This window comes from Ahaetulla prasina, chromosome 6 (genome assembly GCF_028640845.1).
Source record: "Ahaetulla prasina isolate Xishuangbanna chromosome 6, ASM2864084v1, whole genome shotgun sequence".
In the NCBI taxonomy this organism is placed as follows: domain Eukaryota; kingdom Metazoa; phylum Chordata; class Lepidosauria; order Squamata; family Colubridae; genus Ahaetulla; species Ahaetulla prasina.
The window spans coordinates 8,201,804-8,221,604 of NC_080544.1; the positions used below are offsets into that span (position 1 = coordinate 8,201,804).

The 19,801-nt window shown below is 48.4% G+C and overlaps 1 protein-coding gene across 2 annotated transcripts in view; it reads right to left on the reverse strand.

Moving 5' to 3' along the window:
• The window catches only part of PIK3AP1 (phosphoinositide-3-kinase adaptor protein 1), an 88,767-nt gene extending 70,113 nt beyond the window's left edge, over window positions 1–18,654 (reverse strand). Inside the window, exons 1-2 of one of the 2 annotated variants that reach the window (XM_058188850.1) lie at window positions 18,221–18,654; window positions 6,140–6,547 (exon numbers count right to left, since the gene is read on the reverse strand). In XM_058188850.1, the coding sequence (XP_058044833.1) occupies window positions 6,140–6,547; window positions 18,221–18,251 (439 nt within the window). In that variant the 5' untranslated portion in view covers window positions 18,252–18,654. Of the gene's footprint in view, window positions 1–6,139; window positions 6,551–18,220 lie in introns of both variants that reach the window. The other variant, XM_058188849.1, reaches the window with a different exon arrangement.
• Between the last annotated feature and the right edge of the window lie 1,147 nt (window positions 18,655–19,801).

A 19,801-nucleotide genomic window follows, 5' to 3' on the forward strand; every position in this document is an offset into this window, starting at 1 on the left:
TGAGGAACTCTGGGAGTTGAAGTCCACGAGTCTTAAAGGTAGGCAAGTTTGCAGACCCCTGATCTAGTGAAAGCACTGAAAAAAGGGACTTATGATCGTTTTTCACACTTATTACTGCGCATGTCCAAGATGGCGCCGCGCCGCTGAACAGCTGTTGCGGCGACGGGCCTATTTTGGACCCGACCGGGTCGGGGGGGTGTCTTTTTGACAGCTTGGACCCCCCGCCCGGGTAGAGGACAGTGCGACGGATCAGAGGATGGGCGGATTGAAGCGGGGCGGCTCCGGGTTCCCTCAGGAGGAGTCCCGGAGCGCTCTCCCTCCGGCGGTGATATGGCCGACGGCGGTAGCGGCAGCGGCCCGGCCTTTTCCAGCGGCGGCGGCGGTCGGTTCTCCGGCGGCGGCAGCGGCAGCCTGGCTCGGCTCTGCTCCAGGAGGGGCCTTAGAGCCCTCTCCCCTCGCCCCTTTGACTGCGGTGTCGGTGGTGGGGGCAGCCTGGCCTTTTCCAGCGGCGGCGGGGGCGGCCAAATTTCTTCGGTGGTGGTGGCAGCCTGGCCTGGTGTTGCTCCAGGAGGAGCCTTGGAGCTCTCTCCCCCCGGCGGCGGCGGTGCAGTCGGCAGTGGCGGCGGCCTGGCTGGACCGGTCTGGCAAGGGCCTAGCCTGTTGGTGGGCGGCTGGGTCCGGCGAACTGGCCCAGTAGTCGGGGCTGGTGGCATGACCCAGCAGGCCCGGCGGGTGAGTGGCCTACTCCAGCTGGTGGCCTGGCTTAGTGGCCACGAAGAGGCCCGATGGTCGCCTTCTTTGCCACCCTGAAGGTTGTCCACGGGCCTAGGGGACGCCCTCCCTATCATCTAGAGGACGTCTATGGCCGTCTGTGGGGGCTTTTGAGTCTTTTGCCCCCCCCGGACTTTGGGAGAGAGGCGCCTCATCGGTGGAGCGGCTCGGCCCATTAGGCACGTGCTTCGGCCTCTTTGTCAACTTGAAGGACGATCACGGGCCATATGGGCGCCTCTTTATCATCTTAGAGGACGCCCATGGGCTGGCTGCAAGGGGTCCTTCTGAAGATCTTTGGCCCCCAGTTGGGTGAACTGAGGATGGTCCTGGACAATCCTAGCTTGACTACTGTAGGACTTCATCCTTTTCCCCCTCCCCTCGTCCATAGACCACCCCTCGGGATTGGATATGAGGGGTTGGTGCTCTGACTTAATCATGGCGGTTTTTCATCCACTGCCTAAGAACTATATCTCGTCTGTCTTTCACCCGGAATTACTGGTGTGTCAATTTTCATCTTGACAGGTCCAGGATGGGTCTGCCTGCCGGACTCTTATCATACGGATATTTACAGCGGCTGACCTTCTTGCCCTGCGAGATTCCCCTCTCTCGCGGGTTTGGCCCCCCACATTATCGAGGGCCCATCTTGAGGACGGGTTTTGGAACCCCGAGAGATGGCATGCCAAAAATAGGAGACTCAGGGGATTTTTAACTAATTGTTTTAATAGGTTTTTTAAGGGGAGTTTTAATGGGAATTTTAAGGGGAGGGTGGGGGGGAGGGATTTGACGGGTGGGGGAGAGAACCCGTCGGGGAGGGATCCAGCCCCTGTGCTTGTTCATGGCACTACTTCATCTGGTCTGAAGGCAGGGGAGGAGGGCTCTGTTCCAGGACTAGAGGGTTGTTCGATCTGTACGGTAAGTGGGAGAGGCAGATATGGCGGAGGGGCGTATCGAGTTGGGAGCACGTGTTCGATGTCTGAAAGCGATCACGTGCTCCGGCCTGATCCCTACCCATTCCTCGGGCGGCCATGATCCTCAGAGCTTGGATCTTGGCTGATGTTGTGTAATGCCGGTCCGTGGCTAATAAAGCTCCCTGATTTGCGATCTTATTCAGAAGTCCGCGGACCTGATGGGCATTACGGAGACCTGGTTGGGTCCAGAGGGGGGGGGTTCCCCTTGTTGAGCTGTGCCCTCCAGGTTTCCGAGCATTTCATCAGCCGAGGGCCCAAGGTAGGGGTGGGGGGGTGGCGGTTGTTATTAAGGAAGATCTAGAGCCGAGGGAGGCCACTGTTCCTCAGATTGCCGGCTGTGAATCCCTCTATGTGCGGTGGGGCCATAGGAATCAGTTGGGCTTGTTGATCGCGTACCTGGCTCCTTGCTGCGTGACCACAGCCCTGCCTGAGCTGTTGGAGGTACTTGCCGCTGTGGCGGTTGAGACCCCCAGACTTATAGTCATGGGGGATTTCAACCTTCCATCAGCCGGCTTGTTATCGACGGCAGCTCGGGAGTTCAAACTTCCATGACGGCCTTGGACTTGATTGAGTAAATGATGGCCCTACGCACATGGGGAGGCACGCTGGATCTGATTTATATCTCTGGACAGTGGTTAAATGATCTGGAATTAGATGATTTAGTAACAGAACCAATGTCATGGTCGATCATTTCTCCTTCGCCTAGACTTCCGAACCGCCACTCACCATCGCGGAGGCGGAACCTATCGTTGGTTCCGTCCCAGGCGCCTGATGGACCCGAGAGGTTCCTGACGGAGCTTGGGCCATTCCTGAGGATCTGGCCCACGGCACGACTGAGGAACTAGTCGTGGCCTGGGAACAGGCCAGCGGCTGGGGCCTTGGACCGTGTCGCGCCTTTGCGACCTCTGACCCGGCGCAGATCTCGTCCGGCCTTGGTTCTCCGAGGGCTGAGGGAGATGAAAGCGGAGAAGACGCCTGAGAGCACCTGGAGGTCCAGTCGTTCGAAGCTGATCGGACACTAGTTGGGTCCTATTCTAGGACCTACCTAGTGGCAATGAGGGAGGCGGGCGTTCTTACGCCTCCACCCTCATTGCGTCGGCAGATAACCGCCCGGCCGCCCTGTTTGGTGACCGCTCCTCCTTCATCAGGAGGTGCGGGATGACCCTTGCAGGGACGAGCCGAGGAGTTTAGTGGTTATCTATACGATAAAATCGCTCAGCTCCGGGACGGTCTGGACGAAATTGGGATGATCAAGCGAGGGAGAGAGACACGTCTTGTTGAGCTGTTTGGGATGAGTTTGACCCTGTGGCTCCGAGGGCGTGGACAGGTTGTTGGGAGGCTTCACGCCACGACATGTTTACTGGACCCGTGTCCTTCCTGGCTGGTACTGGCCACTCAGGAGGTGACACGAGGCTGGCTCAGAGGATTATCAACGCTTCTCTGTTGGAAGGGTTTTCCTGCCGCCTTGAAAGAGGCGGTGGTGAGACCCTCCTCAAAAGCCCTCCTGGACCCAGCTATTTTGGGTAATTATCGTCCAGTCTCCAACCTTCGCTTTGTTGCGAAGGTTGTAGAGAGTGCTGTGGCGTGACAGCTACCCCAATACCTGGATGAAGCCGTCTATCTAGACCCGTTCCAGTCCGGCTTCGACCCGGATACAGCACGGAGACAGCTTTGGTCGCATTGGTGGATGATCTCTGGAGGGCCAGGGACAGGGTTACTCCTCTGCCCTGGTCCTATTAGACCTCTCAGCGGCTTTTGATACCATCGACCATGGTATCTTGCTGCGCGGTTGGGGGATTGGGAGTGGGAGGCACCGTGTATCGGTGGTTCTCCTCCTATCTCTCCGACGGTCGCAGACGGTGTTGACAGGGGGGCAGAGGTCGCCGCGAGGTGCCTCACTTGTGGGGTGCCGCGGGGTCGATTCTCTCGCCCTGCTGTTCAACATCTACATGAAGCCGTTGGGTGAGATCATCAGTGGCTTGGTGAGATACCAGCTGTCGCTGATGACACCCAGCTGTACTTTTCCACCCCAGGCCACCCCAATGAAGTTGTTGAAGTGCTGTCCCGGTGTTTGGAAGCCGTGCGGGTCTGGATGGGGAGAAACAGGCTCAAGCTTAATCCTCCAAGGCCGGAGTGGCTGTGGATGCCGGCATCGATTCAGTCAGCTGCAGCCGCAGCTGACTGTTGGAGGCAGTTATTGGCCCCAAAGGATAGGGTGCGCAATTTAGGTGTCCTCCTGGACCCAGCTATTTTGGGTAATTATCGTCCAGTCTCAACCTTAACCCGTTCGAAGGTTGCTGTAGAGAATGCTGTGGCGCGACAGCTACCCCAATACCTGGATGAAGCCGTCTATCTAGACCTGTTCCAGTCCGGCTTTCGACCCGGATACAGCACGGAGACAGCTTTGGTCGCATTGGTGGATCATCTCTGGAGGGCCAGGGACAGGGGTTACACCTCTGCCCTGGTCCTATTAGACCTCTCAGTGGCTTTTGATACCATCGACCATGGTATCTTGCTGCGCCGGTTGGGGGGATTGGGAGTGGGAGGCACCATGTATCGGTGGTTCTCCTCCTATCTCTCCGACGATGCGGTCGCAGTGTTGACAGGGGGGCAGAGGTCGACCGCGAGGTGCCTCACTTGTGGGGTGCCGCAGGGGTCGATTCTCTCGCCCCTGCTGTTCAACATCTACATGAAGCCGTTGGGTGAGATCATCAGTGGCTTCGTGGTGAGATACCAGCAGTACGCTGATGACACCCAGCTGTACTTTTCCACCCCAGGCCACCCCAATGAAGTTGTTGAAGTGCTGTCCCGGTGCTTGGAAGCCGTACGGGTCTGGATGGGGAGAAACAGGCTCAAGCTTAATCCCAGACGGAGTGGCTGTGGATGCCGGCATCCCGATTCAGCCAGCTGCAGCCGCAGCTGACTGTTGGAGGCGAGTTATTGGCCCCAAAGGATAGGGTGCGCAATTTAGGTGTCCTCCTGGATGAACGGCTGTCGTTTGAAGATCATTTGACGGCCGTCTCCAGGAGGGCCTTCCACCAGGTTCGCCTGGTTCGGCAGTTGCGCCCCTTCCTTGATCGGGATGCCTTGTGCACAGTCACTCATGCGCTCGTTACGTCTCGCTTGGATTATTGTAATGCTCTCTACATGGGGCTCCCCTTGAAGTGCATTCGGAGGCTTCAGTTAGTCCAGAATGCAGCTGCGCAGACTGCACTGGCTACCTGTGGCCTTTCGAGTCCACTTTAAGGTGTTGGTTACAACCTTTAAAGCACTCCATGGCTTAGGGCCTGGGTACTTACGGGACCGCCTGCTGTTACCACATGCCTCCCACCGACCCGTACGCTCTCACAGAGAGGGACTTCTCAGGGTGCCGTCCGCCAAACAATGTCGGCTGGCGGCCCCAGGGAAGGTCCTTCTGTGGGGGCTCCACACTCTGGAATGAGCTTCCCCGGGTTTCGCCAAATACCTGACCTTCGGACATTCCGTCGAACTGAAGACACATCTTTTCATTCAAGGCTGGCTTGAATTGAATTTTATTAATTAAATTAAATTAAATTAAAGTAAATTAAATTAAATTAAATTATTTTATTTTATTTTATTTTATTTTATTTTATTTTATTTTATTTTATTTTATTTTATTTTATTTTATTTTATTTTATTTTATTAGATTTTTATACCGCCCTTCTCCCGAAGGACTCAGGGCGGTGTACAGCCATCTTAAAATACAACAAATAAATAAATAAATAAATAAATTATGACCGTTGAAGCCTCTCCATGGTCACATGATCAAAATTCTGATGCTTGTCAACTGATTCATGTTTATGACGGTCGCAGTGTCTCGGGGTCATGTGATCCCTTTTTGTGGCCTCCTGATGAGCAAAGTCAGTGGGGAATGCAAATTCACTTAACAACCACGCTGTCAACTCAACAAATGCAACGATTCACGTAACAACTGTGAAAAGAAAAATCGTCAAATGGGTCAAACTCACTTAACAAACGTTTCACTTAGCAACAGAAATTTTGGGCTCAATGGTGGCGTCGTAATTTGAGGACTACCTTTATCTCTCAGATTTATAGCATGGAACCAGGAAAAAAGCATCAGTATTTGATTTTATAATCGCATGCAAAGTTAAATATTTTGAATACAAAAAAGTGCAAGCCGTTTTTTTCAAGGAAGGTATAGAAAACAATGCATGATGAGAAAGTCTCAAATTAACCAGTTAGTTAACTAATTAACTAAATTTATTTAATTTTTGATTTGATTTGATTTAGCTACCATCTAACTCTATTAGATTCCGGGCAGCTCACAGCAGAAAAATAAAAGATGCTATACAATGCAGAGTAAAGCCATACCCAGAATGAGGAGCGGAGACATTAAAAATAAAAAGACAGCACCTTACCTGCTTCTGAAATAACTTTTAGGACTGCATCAACGTAGGTCTCTGGTTCATCATCATAGGTAAGCTCTTTCCATTGAGACCAGTCCTTGAAAAACTCATCGTAATTCTCACACGCCGAAACCCCACAGAAGAATTTCACCACTTTTGATGGAGGTCGCAGAGCATTTTGCAGAGTCTGAAGTACAGCAGGGATACAGAAGCTCTCTACCAATTCAGATGACAGTAGAATAATTATACACTTGCTGTTCTTGAAGAGAACCTCTTCCTCCGTGGAAATAGAAGCTCTGCTCTCCACTCTGCAGCTTTGGATTTCTTGGCATGACCGCAAGAGACTCTGAAGATACTGACACCATTCCTTAGCATCTTTTCCGTACACAATCAGCACATTGCAAGCCGCGGAGTGTTTTTCTGCTGAAAAGTAAAATAGATTTGATCTTACAAATGGGACTTTAAGCTATGCTAATTGAATCAAGTATCAGTGCTGCCATTGTGCGTCACCCCATCACTTGCATTTGCTGATGCAAGGCTGCCATGAAGCCTGGCGGGAGAGGGCCGACAGATAAGGAGGGGAAGACCAGAAACCTAAACTATTCTGAGTGCCTCCCAGAGACATCGACTGGCAGACCCCAAGGCCACAAGCATGGGAACGGAATGTGGACTGCCAAGCATCAGAACTGTTACCAAAACAATTGGTTGGAATCCAATTGGACACCGGAGAGATACTCTGGGGGAAGGACCTGGGGAAGTAAGGCAGTTTTCACATGCAAACCTCAGATCTTGTAACTGCTTGGCTCTAGTAAAGTATACATTTCACTATGAATGCAGTCGAAGGCTCTTTCTTCCTAATGAACCAGTTGGGAAAAGTCCAACATTAAGCCAAATCGGCAGTAGCCATCTACTCAGAGAATCAACTCTACCACGGATATATATCACGCCTTCGACAGGACCTGTGTTTAACTCATAGAATCATCTATTGCAATGTCCTTCCTGTTAAAGACTACTTCAGCTTCAATCACAACAATACAAGAGCAAACAATAGATTTAAACTTAATGTGAACCGCTCCAATCTTGATTGCAGAAAATATGACTTCTGTAACAGAGTTGTGAATGCTTGGAACACACTACCAGACTCTGTGGTCTCTTCTCAAAATCCCAAAAGCTTTAACCAAAAACTGTCTACTATTGACCTCACCCCATTCCTAAGAGGTCCGTAAGGGGCGTGCATAAGAGCACAAACGTGCCTACCGTTCCTGTCCTATTGTTTCCTTTCATTATATCCAATTAATATAGTTATTACATGCTTATGCTTATATATGTATATATATGCTTATATATTATAAAGTTACTTTCATGCTTATGCTTATATATACTGTTGTGACAAAATAAATAAATAAAATAAAATAAATTGTGCAAGAGATATCAGACCACGAGGAAGGGAAGGAGGAGACGGAGACCTGGGGGATCAGCCACTTCGAAACGGAGGGACAGTGGGGAGTATCCCCAGGCTAGAAGAAGCAGAGATACCTCCTAGAAGCAAGCTCCCGACTGAAAGCCTGGTGGTTGATTAGAGTCAGGAGATTGGAGGATTGGGATAAACCTCCTTCCAGAATAATTCATACTCACAGGAGCCGGTCCCAAGTCTGGCGCTCCACAGAGGCATGTGAGCCCATAAACGGATGGACCAGAGGTGGGTTCTAATTTTTTTTACTACCGGTTCTATGGGTGTGGCTTATTTTGTGGGCGTGGCTTGATGGTCATGTGACACTGGGCGTGGCTTGGCGGTCATGTGACTGGGTGAGAGTGGCTTGGCCGTTGTGTGACTGGGTGGCCGTGGCCAATAACAATAAATATTAAAAATAATAAACAAAGTATACAAAACAATAAGAGGTACCAAAAACCAACTTTCACACTTTACACACACACAACACAACACAACACAACAGACTCACACGCAATGCAAAAGCAGCTGCACTTCACCCAAAATGGCCCCGGCAACAAGCAGGAACCTCACACAGCCACAAAAAGCTCAGAAACCAACTTTCACACTTTACTCACACCAGGGGTGGGTTTCAAATTTTTTTACTACCGGTTCTGTGGGTGTGGCTTGGTGGGCGCGGCAGGGGAAGGATATTATAAAATCTCCATTCCCTCCCCACTGCAGGGGAAGGATAGTGTAAAATCCCCATTCCCTCCCCACTGCAGGGGAAGGATAGTGTAAAATCCCCATTCCCTCCCCACTCCAGGGGAAGGATACTGCGAAATCCCCATTCCCTCCCCACTCCAGGGGAAGGATAGTGTAAAATCCCCATTCCCTCCCCACTCCAGGGGAAGGATAGTGTAAAATCCCCATTCCCTCCCAACTCCAGGGGAAGGATACTGCCATATCTCCATTCCCTCCCCACTGCAGGGGAAGGATAGTGTAAAATCCCCATTCCCTCCCCACTGCAGGAGAAGGATAGTGTAAAATCCCCATTCCCTCCCCACTGCAGGAGAAGGATAGTGTAAAATCCCCATTCCCTCCCCACTCCAGGGGAAGGATAGTGTAAAATCCCCATTCCCTCCCCACTGCAGGAGAAGGATAGTGTAAAATCCCCATTCCCTCCCCACTGCAGGAGAAGGATAGTGTAAAATCCCCATTCCCTCCCCACTCCAGGGGAAGGATACTGTAAAATCCCCATTCCCTCCCCACTCCAGGGGAAGGTTACTGTAAAATCCCCATTCCCTCCCCACTCCAGGGGAAGGATACTGCGAAATCCCCATTCCCTCCCCACTCCAGGGGAAGGATAGTGTAAAATCCCCATTCCCTCTCCACTGCAGGAGAAGGATAGTGTAAAATCCCCATTCCCTCCCCACTGCAGGAGAAGGATAGTGTAAAATCCCCATTCCCTCCCCACTCCAGGGGAAGGATAGTGTAAAATCCCCATTCCCTCCCCACTCCAGGGGAAGGATAGTGTAAAATCTCCATTCCCTCCCCACTGCAGGGGAAGGATACTGTAAAATCTCCATTCCCTCCCCACTGCAGGGGAAGGATAGTGTAAAATCCCCATTCCCTCCCCACTCCAGGGGAAGGATACTGCCATATCTCCATTCCCTCCTGATCAGCTGGGACCTGGGAGGCAGAGAATAGATGAGGGCGGGGCCAGTCAGAATTTTTACTACCGGTTCTCCGAACTACTCAAAATTTCCGCTACCGGTTCTCCAGAACTAGTGAGAACCTGCTGAAACCCACCTCTGGGATGGACCCGATCTCCACACGGTGGTGCTTGAGCAGGCAACTGATTTTCTGAGGGATGCCTTTGACAAGCTGAGAACTCAAGACCTTTCAGTGGGGCCAGATCCACCACTGCCGCAGCAGACCCAGGGGGCAGCAGCCCAGCCAGCAGTTGCCTGACCAGCTCCACCATTGACCCGAGCTACCCTCCTGGGAAGAGGGCCCTGCAGTCCATTAGCGCTAGGAGTGAAATTCGATGGACATGAGAAATAGCTGGCCTTCCTCCTAACCCAATTGTGGAATTACATGGAAGAGTATGTGGCAGACCTACTGAACAACCTGGCCAAAGTGCCGTACATCACCATGGCCTTCAAGGAGGAAGCCACACAGTGGCTGGTGGCTCTCCATGATTTATTATTTTATTTTATTTTATTAGATTTTTATACCGCCGTTCTCCTGAAGGACTCAGGGCGGTGTACAGCCAAATAATAAAAACCCCACAATATACACATTAAAACAAAAACTTAAAACCAAGCATATTACAAAAATGGCCGAAATTTAAAACAATTTAAAACCCTAAAATTCATAAATAACCCCAATTAAAATTTAATAAAATTTTTAAGCCAGTCCCGCCTGAATAAATAAATGCGTTTTCAGCTCACGGCGAAAAGTCCAAAGATCAGGCAATTGGCATAAACCAGGGGGAAGTTCGTCCCAAAGAGTAGGAGCTCCAACAGAGAAGGCCCTTCCCCTGGGGGCCGCCAGCCGACATTGTTTGGCGGACGGCACCCTGAGAAGACCCTCTCTGTGTGAGCGTACGGGTCGGTGGGAGGCATAAGGTAACAGCAGGCAGTCCCGTAAGTACCCGGGCCCTAAGCCATGGAGCGCTTTAAAGGTGGTAACCAAAATCTTAACGCGCACCAGAAAGACCACAGGAAGCCAGTGCAGACTGCGCAGGAGTGGTGTTACATGGGAGCAGCGAGTGGCTCCCACTATTACCCGCGCAGCTGCATTCTGAACTAGCTGAAGCCTCTGGGAGCACTTCAAGGGCAGCCCCATGTAGAGAGCATTGCAATAATCCAAATGAGAAGTGACAAGAGCATGAGTGACCGTGCATAAGGCATCCCGGTCAAGGAAGGGGCGCAACTGGCGGACCAAGCGTACTTGGTGAAAGGCCCTCCTGGAGATGGCCGCCAGATGATCATCAAACGACAGCCGCCCATCCAGGAGGACACCCAAGTTGTGCACCCTTTCCATTGGGGCCAATAACTCGCCCCCAACAGTCAGCTGCGGTTGCAGCTGACTGTACCGGGGTGCCGGCATCCACAGCCACTCCGTCTTGGAGGGATTGAGCTTGAGTCTGTTTCTCCCCATCCAGACCCGTAGGGCTTCCAGACACTGGGACAGCACTTCGACAGCTTCGTTGGGGTGGCCTGGGGTGGAAAAGTACAGCTGCGTGTCATCAGCGTACAGATGGTAACTCACCCCGAAATCACTAATGACCTCACCCAGCGGCTTCATGTAGATGTTGAACAGGAGGGGCGAGAGAATCGACCCCTGAGGCACCCCACAAGTAAGGGGCCTCGCGGTCGATCTCTGCCCCCCTGTCAACACCGTCTGCGACCGGTCAGAGAGATAGGAGGAGAACCACCAATAAACGGTGCCTCCCACTCCCAAACTCTCCAACCAGTGCAGCAAGATACCATGGTCGATGGTATCAAAAGCCGCTGAGAGATCTAATGATGATGACACCATGAAACTGCACCAGTTCAATAAATTTATGGCTGCCTTAAGGAAGTGGTTCAAAGAACCGCTTGCTGACCAGAAGATATGAACCAGGCCAAAATCCTCAAGCAAGAAAAGAAGACCCATCACAGCCTACATTCAAGAGTTCCGGAGCTTGGCCAGCAAACTGGTAGATTGGCCTCAGGGCATGCTGATAAGAGTGCTTCCATGAGAGGTTGGCCAACAAAGTGTTCTACTCCTGCCTGTCTAGGGGGATGCCAAGGGCCATCCAAGGCTGGTATGTCCTGGCAGATAAGGTGGAAATCGACTTGGCCAAATACCATGCACATACCAACCAAGAACAGCGATGATTATTCGGGCCAAAAAAAAATAATGAGAACCTTCAAAACTAGGAAACCAAAATGCCAGCTCTCGCTGCTGCTGCAGTGCCAGATGCTTTCAGTATGGTAAAGAACATCATCAGGCAGCTGATTGCTGAGCCTCGGCACCCGCGGGAGATAAAAACGGGCGGTAAGGAGCCAACCATGCGAACCTTTTAGGAAAGTGAAAGTGCAAAGTGCAGCAATAGCAAGCAAGCAGAGAAATCTCACTTTGCTAATCCTAAAACAGTATTGGAACTTGAAAGAAATTGTCAGTGAACAGAATTCGGATGTTCTCTACTCTACTAGCCCCAAACTGCCTCACTGAAATTCTACCTGGGGCCAAATTACCCAAACCCAAACTCTACTCTATGACATCAAGAGCGCTGAGGAACTGAGGGTGATCATACATAAGAACTTCGCCAGGGGTTTTAGTCAACACACAAAGTCGCACATGGTGACTCCCATGCAGTGGTGGGATTCAAATAATTTAACGACCGGTTCTCTGCCCTAATGATTTCTTCCAACAACCAGTTCACCAAAACTGCTCAGAAAGTTAACAACCGGTTCTCCCGAAGTGGTGCGAACTGGCTGAATCCCACCACTGCTTCCATGCTATTCTGGGAAAAGAAAGACTTCACCTATGCATGGACTATCATGGACTCAATGCAATCTGGGTAGAAAATATATATCCCACATTTAATTTCCCCCCCAGCATGTTTCTAATTCCGAGTCCTCCAGATTGGGCTGCAGGGGGCTCCTGACATATTGATGCAACTGATTAACAAGGTTTTGCATGAACACTTATACAGATTATAGATTAAAAGAGTTGGCAGGGACCTTGTAGGTCATGTAGTCTAACCTCCCGCCCAAGCAGGAGACCCTACACCATTTCTGACAATTGGCAGTCTGGTCTCTTCTTGAAAGCCTCCAGGGATGAAGCTCTCACAACTTCTGAAGGCAACTTCTGTTCCATCGGTTGATGGTTCTCACTGTCAGGAAATTCCTCCTTATTTCCAGGTTGAATCTCTCCTTGGTCAGTTTCCATCCATTATTCCTTATCTGGTGCTTTGAAAAACAGCTTGACCCCCTCCTTTCTTTGGCAGCCCTTCAAATATTGGAACAGTACTGTCATGTCTCCCCTGGTCCTTCTCTTCAGTAGACTAGCTATGCCCAGTTCCTGTAACCGTTCTTCATACGGTATGTTTTAGTCTCCAGTCCCCTCATCATTCTGGTTGCTCTTCTCTGCACTTTTTCTAAAGTCTCCACATCTTTTTTATAGTGTGGTGACCAAAACTGGATGCAGTATTCTAGGTGAGGTCTTCCTAAGGCTTTATAACTTGTTGCTGGCAATCCTTATGATTTATATTGATATATTGACCATCAATTGTGTTGTAAATGTTGTACCTTGATGAACGTATCTTTTCTTTTATGTACACTGAGAGCATATGCACCAAGACAAATTCCTTGTGTGTCCAATCACACTTGGCCAATAAAAATTCAATTCAATTCAATTCAATTCAATTCAATTCTATTCTATTCTATTCTATTCTATTCTATTCTATTATATTATATTCTATAGAGTGGTATTAGTACCTCACTTGATCTTGATTGTATCTCTCTGTTAAGGTAATTTAGGATTGCATTGTCTTTTTTGGCTGCCGCCGCACACTGCTGGCTCAAATTTAGCTGGTTGTCTGCTAAGACTCCAAGATCCCTCTCACACTTGCTGCTATTAAGCCTGCTTTCAAAAGCTCTACCGTCATCCCAGTGCCGAACAAGCCCACCATCAAGGAACTGAACTACTACAGACCAGTTGCTCTAACATCTGTAGTCATGAAAACCTTTGAAAGGCTAGTGCTGTCTCACTTGAAAACCATCACAGATCCACTGTTAGACCCCTTGCAATTTGCATACCAAGCAAATAGATTAACAGATGATGCTGTTAATATGGCTCTGCACCAGGGGTGAAATGCTCCTGGTTCGGACTGGATCGCATAGCAATGGCGGCGGGTGGTTTGGAGAACCGGTAGCAAAAATCCCTGCCCCCCCCCATGCCCAGCTAAGCCGTGCGGTCATCAGAGGGTTTTTTTTTTAACTTTTAAAAGCAGTTTTTCTTCGGCTGAAAAAATGCTTTTAAAAGTAAAAAAAAAAGCCTCTGATGATCAAACAGCTCAGATGGAATCGTCAGAGCCTTTTAAAAGCATTTTTTCTACAATCTCTTCAGCCGAAATTGGAAACTGCCTGGACAAGACCCTACAGTAAGGTTTTTCAGAAATAGTTTGCCACTGCTTCTTTCCTAGGGCTGAAAGAAAGTACCTGGCCCAAGGTCACCCAACTGACTTCATGCTCAAGGCTGAACTGTAACTCATGGTTTCCCAGTTTCTAGCCTGATACCTTAATCGCTACACCAAACTGGCTCTCTAATTATTTATTCTTAACAAATCAATGGTGGTTCCCGCCAAACAATGTATTGTTTTCCAAATTCTCACAGACTGATTATTTAATCTATTCCAGAATTTAGACAGAGTTCATGTTTTCATAGGACTGCACTTCCTCTGCTTTTAGCTCTGGGGAAAATGAAACTGTTACGTCAGAACAGTTCAAAAAGCCCCTCAAAGGGTCTTGCATGAGTTCCTTCTTTGTACATTATCCATGCAGAAGCTTAAATTCAAAAACGGAAGAGAAACTTACTTGTATTTTCTGGCTACAATCCTTAGCAGATTTAGGGTACTTAAAGCCGCTGATTTCACAGCAGCATAGTCCGATTTGCACATGATAATGTATCTTGGTTACTTTATTTACTTTCTAATATATATAATAACTTAGGTGCTCTAGGTAGGTGACAAAAGTTATTTACAATACATACATTGTAAAATAAAGAACAGTGAAAATAATATAATGCAATTAACAAACATAAAAAGTATACTTTAAACTGCATGTTTCTACCTTTTAATTTAGCATAGTGTTAAATTCCATGCAATTTTTTTTTACAATCTGGCTGCTGCAACGTGGTATATCTAAGCACCTTTCTAAATAAATCATATCTAATTTTGGAATTTATACGGAAACAGCAAAAAGGCAGTTAGGAGATTTGAAGCGCTGACAATTTGAAGACTTTCTAAATAATCTCAACAATTGTCAAGCATAGATATAGACAAGAAAAGACATTGAGCATCTGATTTGTAGCTGAATTAGTTTCAGAAGCCAGTATGATGTGGGATACGGCCCAACTTTTAACCGTCTGGGACTCTGGCTATACAAGAATTCAGGTAAAATACACCTGTAATTCAGAAACAAGAGGCAGACGGTATTTGAACCATATGCTTAGTTATCACTCAACTATGATTCCCTCAGCCTTTTTTTTTTTAATTGAAAAAGTTTTAAAAAACAAAAACATTTTCCCCCCTTTTTTCCCCCCTCCCTCCCAGAAAACCCCCTTCCCCCCTCCCCTCCCCCCCCTTCCTGGGTCAATCACAAGGTATTGTTATACATAAACCAAACATAGAGTAAAATTTTCCCTTCTAATCCAATTAACCTCATTCAAATCTTTTCATCTCCCAACCCCCTCCCCATTACATAAAATAATACTTCCTAATTATTCAAAGGCAATCTGATATTTCTTAATCTGATATCTGTTTTGTAGATAATCAATCCATTTTTTCCATTCAATTAAATATCTTTCCTGCGTATTGTCTTTTAAAAAAGCTGAGATTTTAGCCATCTCAGCCAAATTAATGACTTTCAATATCCATTCTTCTATTATAGGTACCTCTTCTTTCTTCCAGTATTGTCCAATCAACAGTCTTGCTGCTGTTATTAAATTCAGAATCAATTTAGTCTCAATCCCTGTACAATCCGTTATAATTCCCAAAAGGAAAAATTGCGGCAGGAACTTTATCTTCTTCTTCAGTACATTTTGAATAATCCACCAAATTCTTATCCAAAAGGCCTTAATTTTCTTGCAAGTCCACCAAATATGAAAATATGTAGCGTCAGCCTCAGCCTTTTTTTATGTCTTTCTAGAGGAACCATAAATTAACTACGTATATGCATAGGGTTCAGTTAAGAAGCCGGGCTAAAATATGGTCACTTTCTGGCTCATTTTGCAATCTGAATCCAGCTAGATTACTCCTTAGGACAACCTAACAGCATCAAGTGGACTAGCTTTGTATTACTGTATTATGTGCAAAGCTGATTTGGCAACAAGTCCCTTTATATATATATAAAGGAAGAAAAAAAACCTAAAACAAGCTTATATAAAAAGTATAAGAAAAAGAAAGAAATCAAACAGAAATTGCAAGAAAGTGGAGGGGGGGAGTTAAAAGAAAAATAGAAAAGAAATAAAAGATAAAGAACTGACTTCCGATCTTTTTTAAAAGCAGTTACAAGTTCAATTATAAATTTACCTCTTACTCGATAATTACAACATAATCCTTTCCTTTCTATTATCTATCCCAGGGGTCTCCAACCTTGGTCCCTTTAAGACTTGTGGACTTCAATTCCCAGAGTCCTACCTGAGGAACTCTGGGAGTTGAAGTCCACAAGTCTTAAAGGGACCAAGGTTGGAGACCCCTGATCTATCCGATTTAATTGTCAAAATCAGAAAGCCTGTGTTCGTTTTTTCCCCCTGTTTTAGACAAAATGTCCATAAGGGACTTCTAGTCCAGGGGTCTCCAACCTTGGCCACTTTAAGCCTGATGGACTTCAATTCCCAGAATCCCCTAGCCAGCAAAGCTCAACCAAATCTCAATCAGCAAATGCTCAGTCTTACACATTGGGAAAAAAGAACCCAAACACTAAGTACAAGCTTGATGGACATTACCTTACAGATGAGCCACACCCTGTTTAAGACCTTGGAGTTTTCATATCAAATGACCTAAGTGCCAAAGCCCACTGCAACTACATAGCAAAAAAGGCTCTAAGAGTTGTAAACCTAATTTGCGTAGCTTCTTTTCCAAAAACACCACACTACTAACCAGAGCACATAAAACATTTGCTAGACCCATTTTTGAATACAGCTCACCTGTCTGGAACCCTCACCACATCTCTGACATTAATACAATTGAACGTGTCCAGAAATATTTTACAAGAAGAGTTCTCCACTCCTCTGAATACAACAAAATACCTTATGCCACCAGACTTGAAATCCTAGGCTTAGAAAACTTAGAACTCCGCCGACTCCAACAAGACCTGTGTTTAACACACAGAATCATCTATTGCAATGTCCTTCCTGTAAAAGACTACTTCAGCTTCAATCGCAATAATTCAAGAGCAAACAGTAGATTTAAACTTAATGTGAACCGCTCCAATCTTGATTGCAGAAAATATGACTTCTGTAACAGAGTTGTTAATGCTTGGAACACACTACCTGACTCTGTGGTCTTTTCCCAAAATCCCCAAAGTTTTAACCAAAGACTGTCTACTATTGACCTCACCCCTTTCCTAAGAGGTCTGTAAGGGGCGTGCATAAGAGCACAAGCGTATCTACCGTTCCTGTCCTATTGTTTCCTTTCAATGTATGTGCTTGTATATAATGTGCTTGTATATAATGTATATAATGTATATAATGACAAAATAATTGCTACCAACCTGCCTTCCATTGAGGACCTGTATACTGCACGAATCAAGAAGAGGGCCATGAAAATATTTGGAGATCCCTCGCATCCTGGACATAAACTGTTTCAACTCCTACCCTCAAAATGACGCTGCAGAGCACTGCACACCAGAACAACTAGACACAAGAACAGTTTTTTCCCGAAGGCCATCACTCCGCTAAACAAATAATTCCATCAACACTGTCAAACTATTTACTGAATCTGCACTACTATTAATCTTCTCATAGTTCCCATCACCCATCTCTTTCCACTTATGACTGTATGACTATAACTTGTTGCTGGCAATCCTTATGATTTATATTGATATACTGACCGTCAATTGTGTTGTAAATGTTGTACCTTGATGAACGTATCTTTTCTTTTATGTACACTGAGAGCATCTGCACCAAGACAAATTCCTTGTGTGTCCAATCACATTTGGCCAATAAAATTCTATTCTATTCTATTCTATTCTATTCTATTCTATTCTATTCTATTCTATTCTAATAATAATAATAATAATAATAATAATAATAATAATAATAATAATAATAATAATAATAATAATAATAATAATAATAAGGGCTGCGCCAGGCAGAGGCACTCAGCGCCTGCTTTCGTTTCAGCATCCCGCTAGCGCAAGGGGGTCGGCGAACTCGGCTCTTTGAAGACTTGCGGACTTCAACTCCCAGAGTCCCTCAGCCAGCAAAGCCCCTCAGCAAAGCTGGCTGAGGAACTCTGGGAGTTGAAGTCCGCAAGTCTTCAAAGAGCCGAGTTCGCCGACCCCCCTTGCGCCAGCTAGGCAGAAGCGGCTCGAGCCCGACCGCTAGAAACCCTCGCTTAGCGCCCGATCTGTGGCCGACGGAAAAAGTTCAAGGAAAAGTTGAGGCTCGCCCGTGGGAACTCGTCGGCGAGTTTGTCCGCCCCCTGCGCCGCTTCCAGAGGCTTTTCGGCCGGACTTTCTCCGTCCCACCTGAGCGAGCCAAGGAACGGGGCGGGGGGCGTCAGCGAGGCAAAGAGACGCCGAAGCTCCTCGCTCCGCTTCTTCAACGAGCGAAATGGAGACGGGGCGGGGCGGGGGGGGGAGAGCAGCGGGGCGGCACAGCTGGGGGTGGGGTGGGGGGTCTTTTTTTCCCCCCCTCCCCCCCCAAAACTTCGCCTGACTTACTTGAGGCGGCGGCGGAGGCGGCGGCTGCCATGCCGAGCTTCCCCTCAGGACCCGTCCAGCTCCGTCCTTACGGCCGGCAAAGTCAGCCGGAGGTCTTGGCCCTCAGCCTCCTTCCGGGCGCTTGTGGGGGGGAAGAAGAAGGGAGACCGTTGTGGCGCCTCAGCGAGAACCGGCCGGCTGAGGGCGGCCACCACTTCCTCCCTTCCCCTTCTTCCCCTTTCTCTGAGCCGGGAGAAAAGCGGCGGGGCGGGCGGAGTTCCCACGGCCAGGAGAATGGAAGCAGCCGCCCGCTTCGGTCAGCCCGCAGCGGGGTTCGCTTGGCGCAGCCCAGCAGCTGTGGGCAGTTGGGCCGCCTCCGTTTAAGGGAAGCCCGCGAAGCTCTTGATGATGGGGAAGGAGGCTATCGGGGGGGGGGGAGCGCGGAGCCTTCGCTGCCGATCTCGGAGCGCAGCTTGCGAAGCTTCTCTACAATGTTGCATACAAAATAAGTGGCCAAGCGCCAGTCTCAGTGCAGGGGTCTCCAACCTTGGCCACTTTAAGCCTGGCGGACTTCAACTCCCAGAACCAGCAAAGCTGGCTGGGGAATTCTGGGAGTTGAAGTCCGCCAGGCTCAATAGAATAGAATAGAATGGAATAGAATTTTGTATTTATTTATTTATTTTATTTATTTATTTCGATTTTTATACCGCCCTTCTCCCGGAGGACTCAGGGCGGTGTACAGCCAAGTAAAAATTCAATATATAAACATTAAAAAGAAGTTAAAAAGAAATATTATAATGTGGCCAAAATTTTAAAACCATTTAAAATCTTAAAACATAAATACCCCAATAAAATTTCAATCCAGTCCCGCTTGAATAAATAGGTGCGTTTTCAGCTCACGCGAAGGTCCAAGATCAGGCAATTGACGAAACCGGGGAAGTTCATTCCAGGCGTAGGAGCTCCAACAGAAGGCCCTTCCTGGGGCCGCCAGCCGACATTGCTTGGCAGACGGCACCTGAGAAGGCCCTCTGTGTGAGGCACGGGTCGGTGGGAGGCACAAGGTAACAGCAGGCGGTCCCGTAAGTACCCGGGTCCTAAGCCATGGAGCGCTTTAAAGGTGGTAACCAAAATCTTGAAGCGCACCCGAAAGACCACAGGAAGCCAGTGCAAGCTGCGCAGGATTGGTGTTACATGGGAGCAACGAGTTGCCCCCACTATTACCAGCGCAGCTGCATTCTGGACTAGCTGCAGCCTCCGGGTGCACTTCAAGGGCAGCCCCATGTAGAGAGCATTGCAATAGTCCAAGCGGGAAGTGACAAGGGCATGAGTGACCGTGCATAAGGCATCCCGGTGAAGAAAGGGGCGCAACTGGCGCACCAAGCACACTTGGTGGAAGGTCCTCTTGGAGACGGCCGCCAAATGATCGTCAAGCGACAGTCGCCCATCCAAGAGGACACCCAAGTTGCGCACCCTCCGTTGGGGCCAATAACCGCTTCACAGCCAGCTGCGGCTGCAGCTGACTGTACCGGGTGCCGCATCCACAGCCACTCCGTCTTGGAGGGATTGAGCTTGAGTCTGTTTCTCCCCATCCAGACCCGTGCA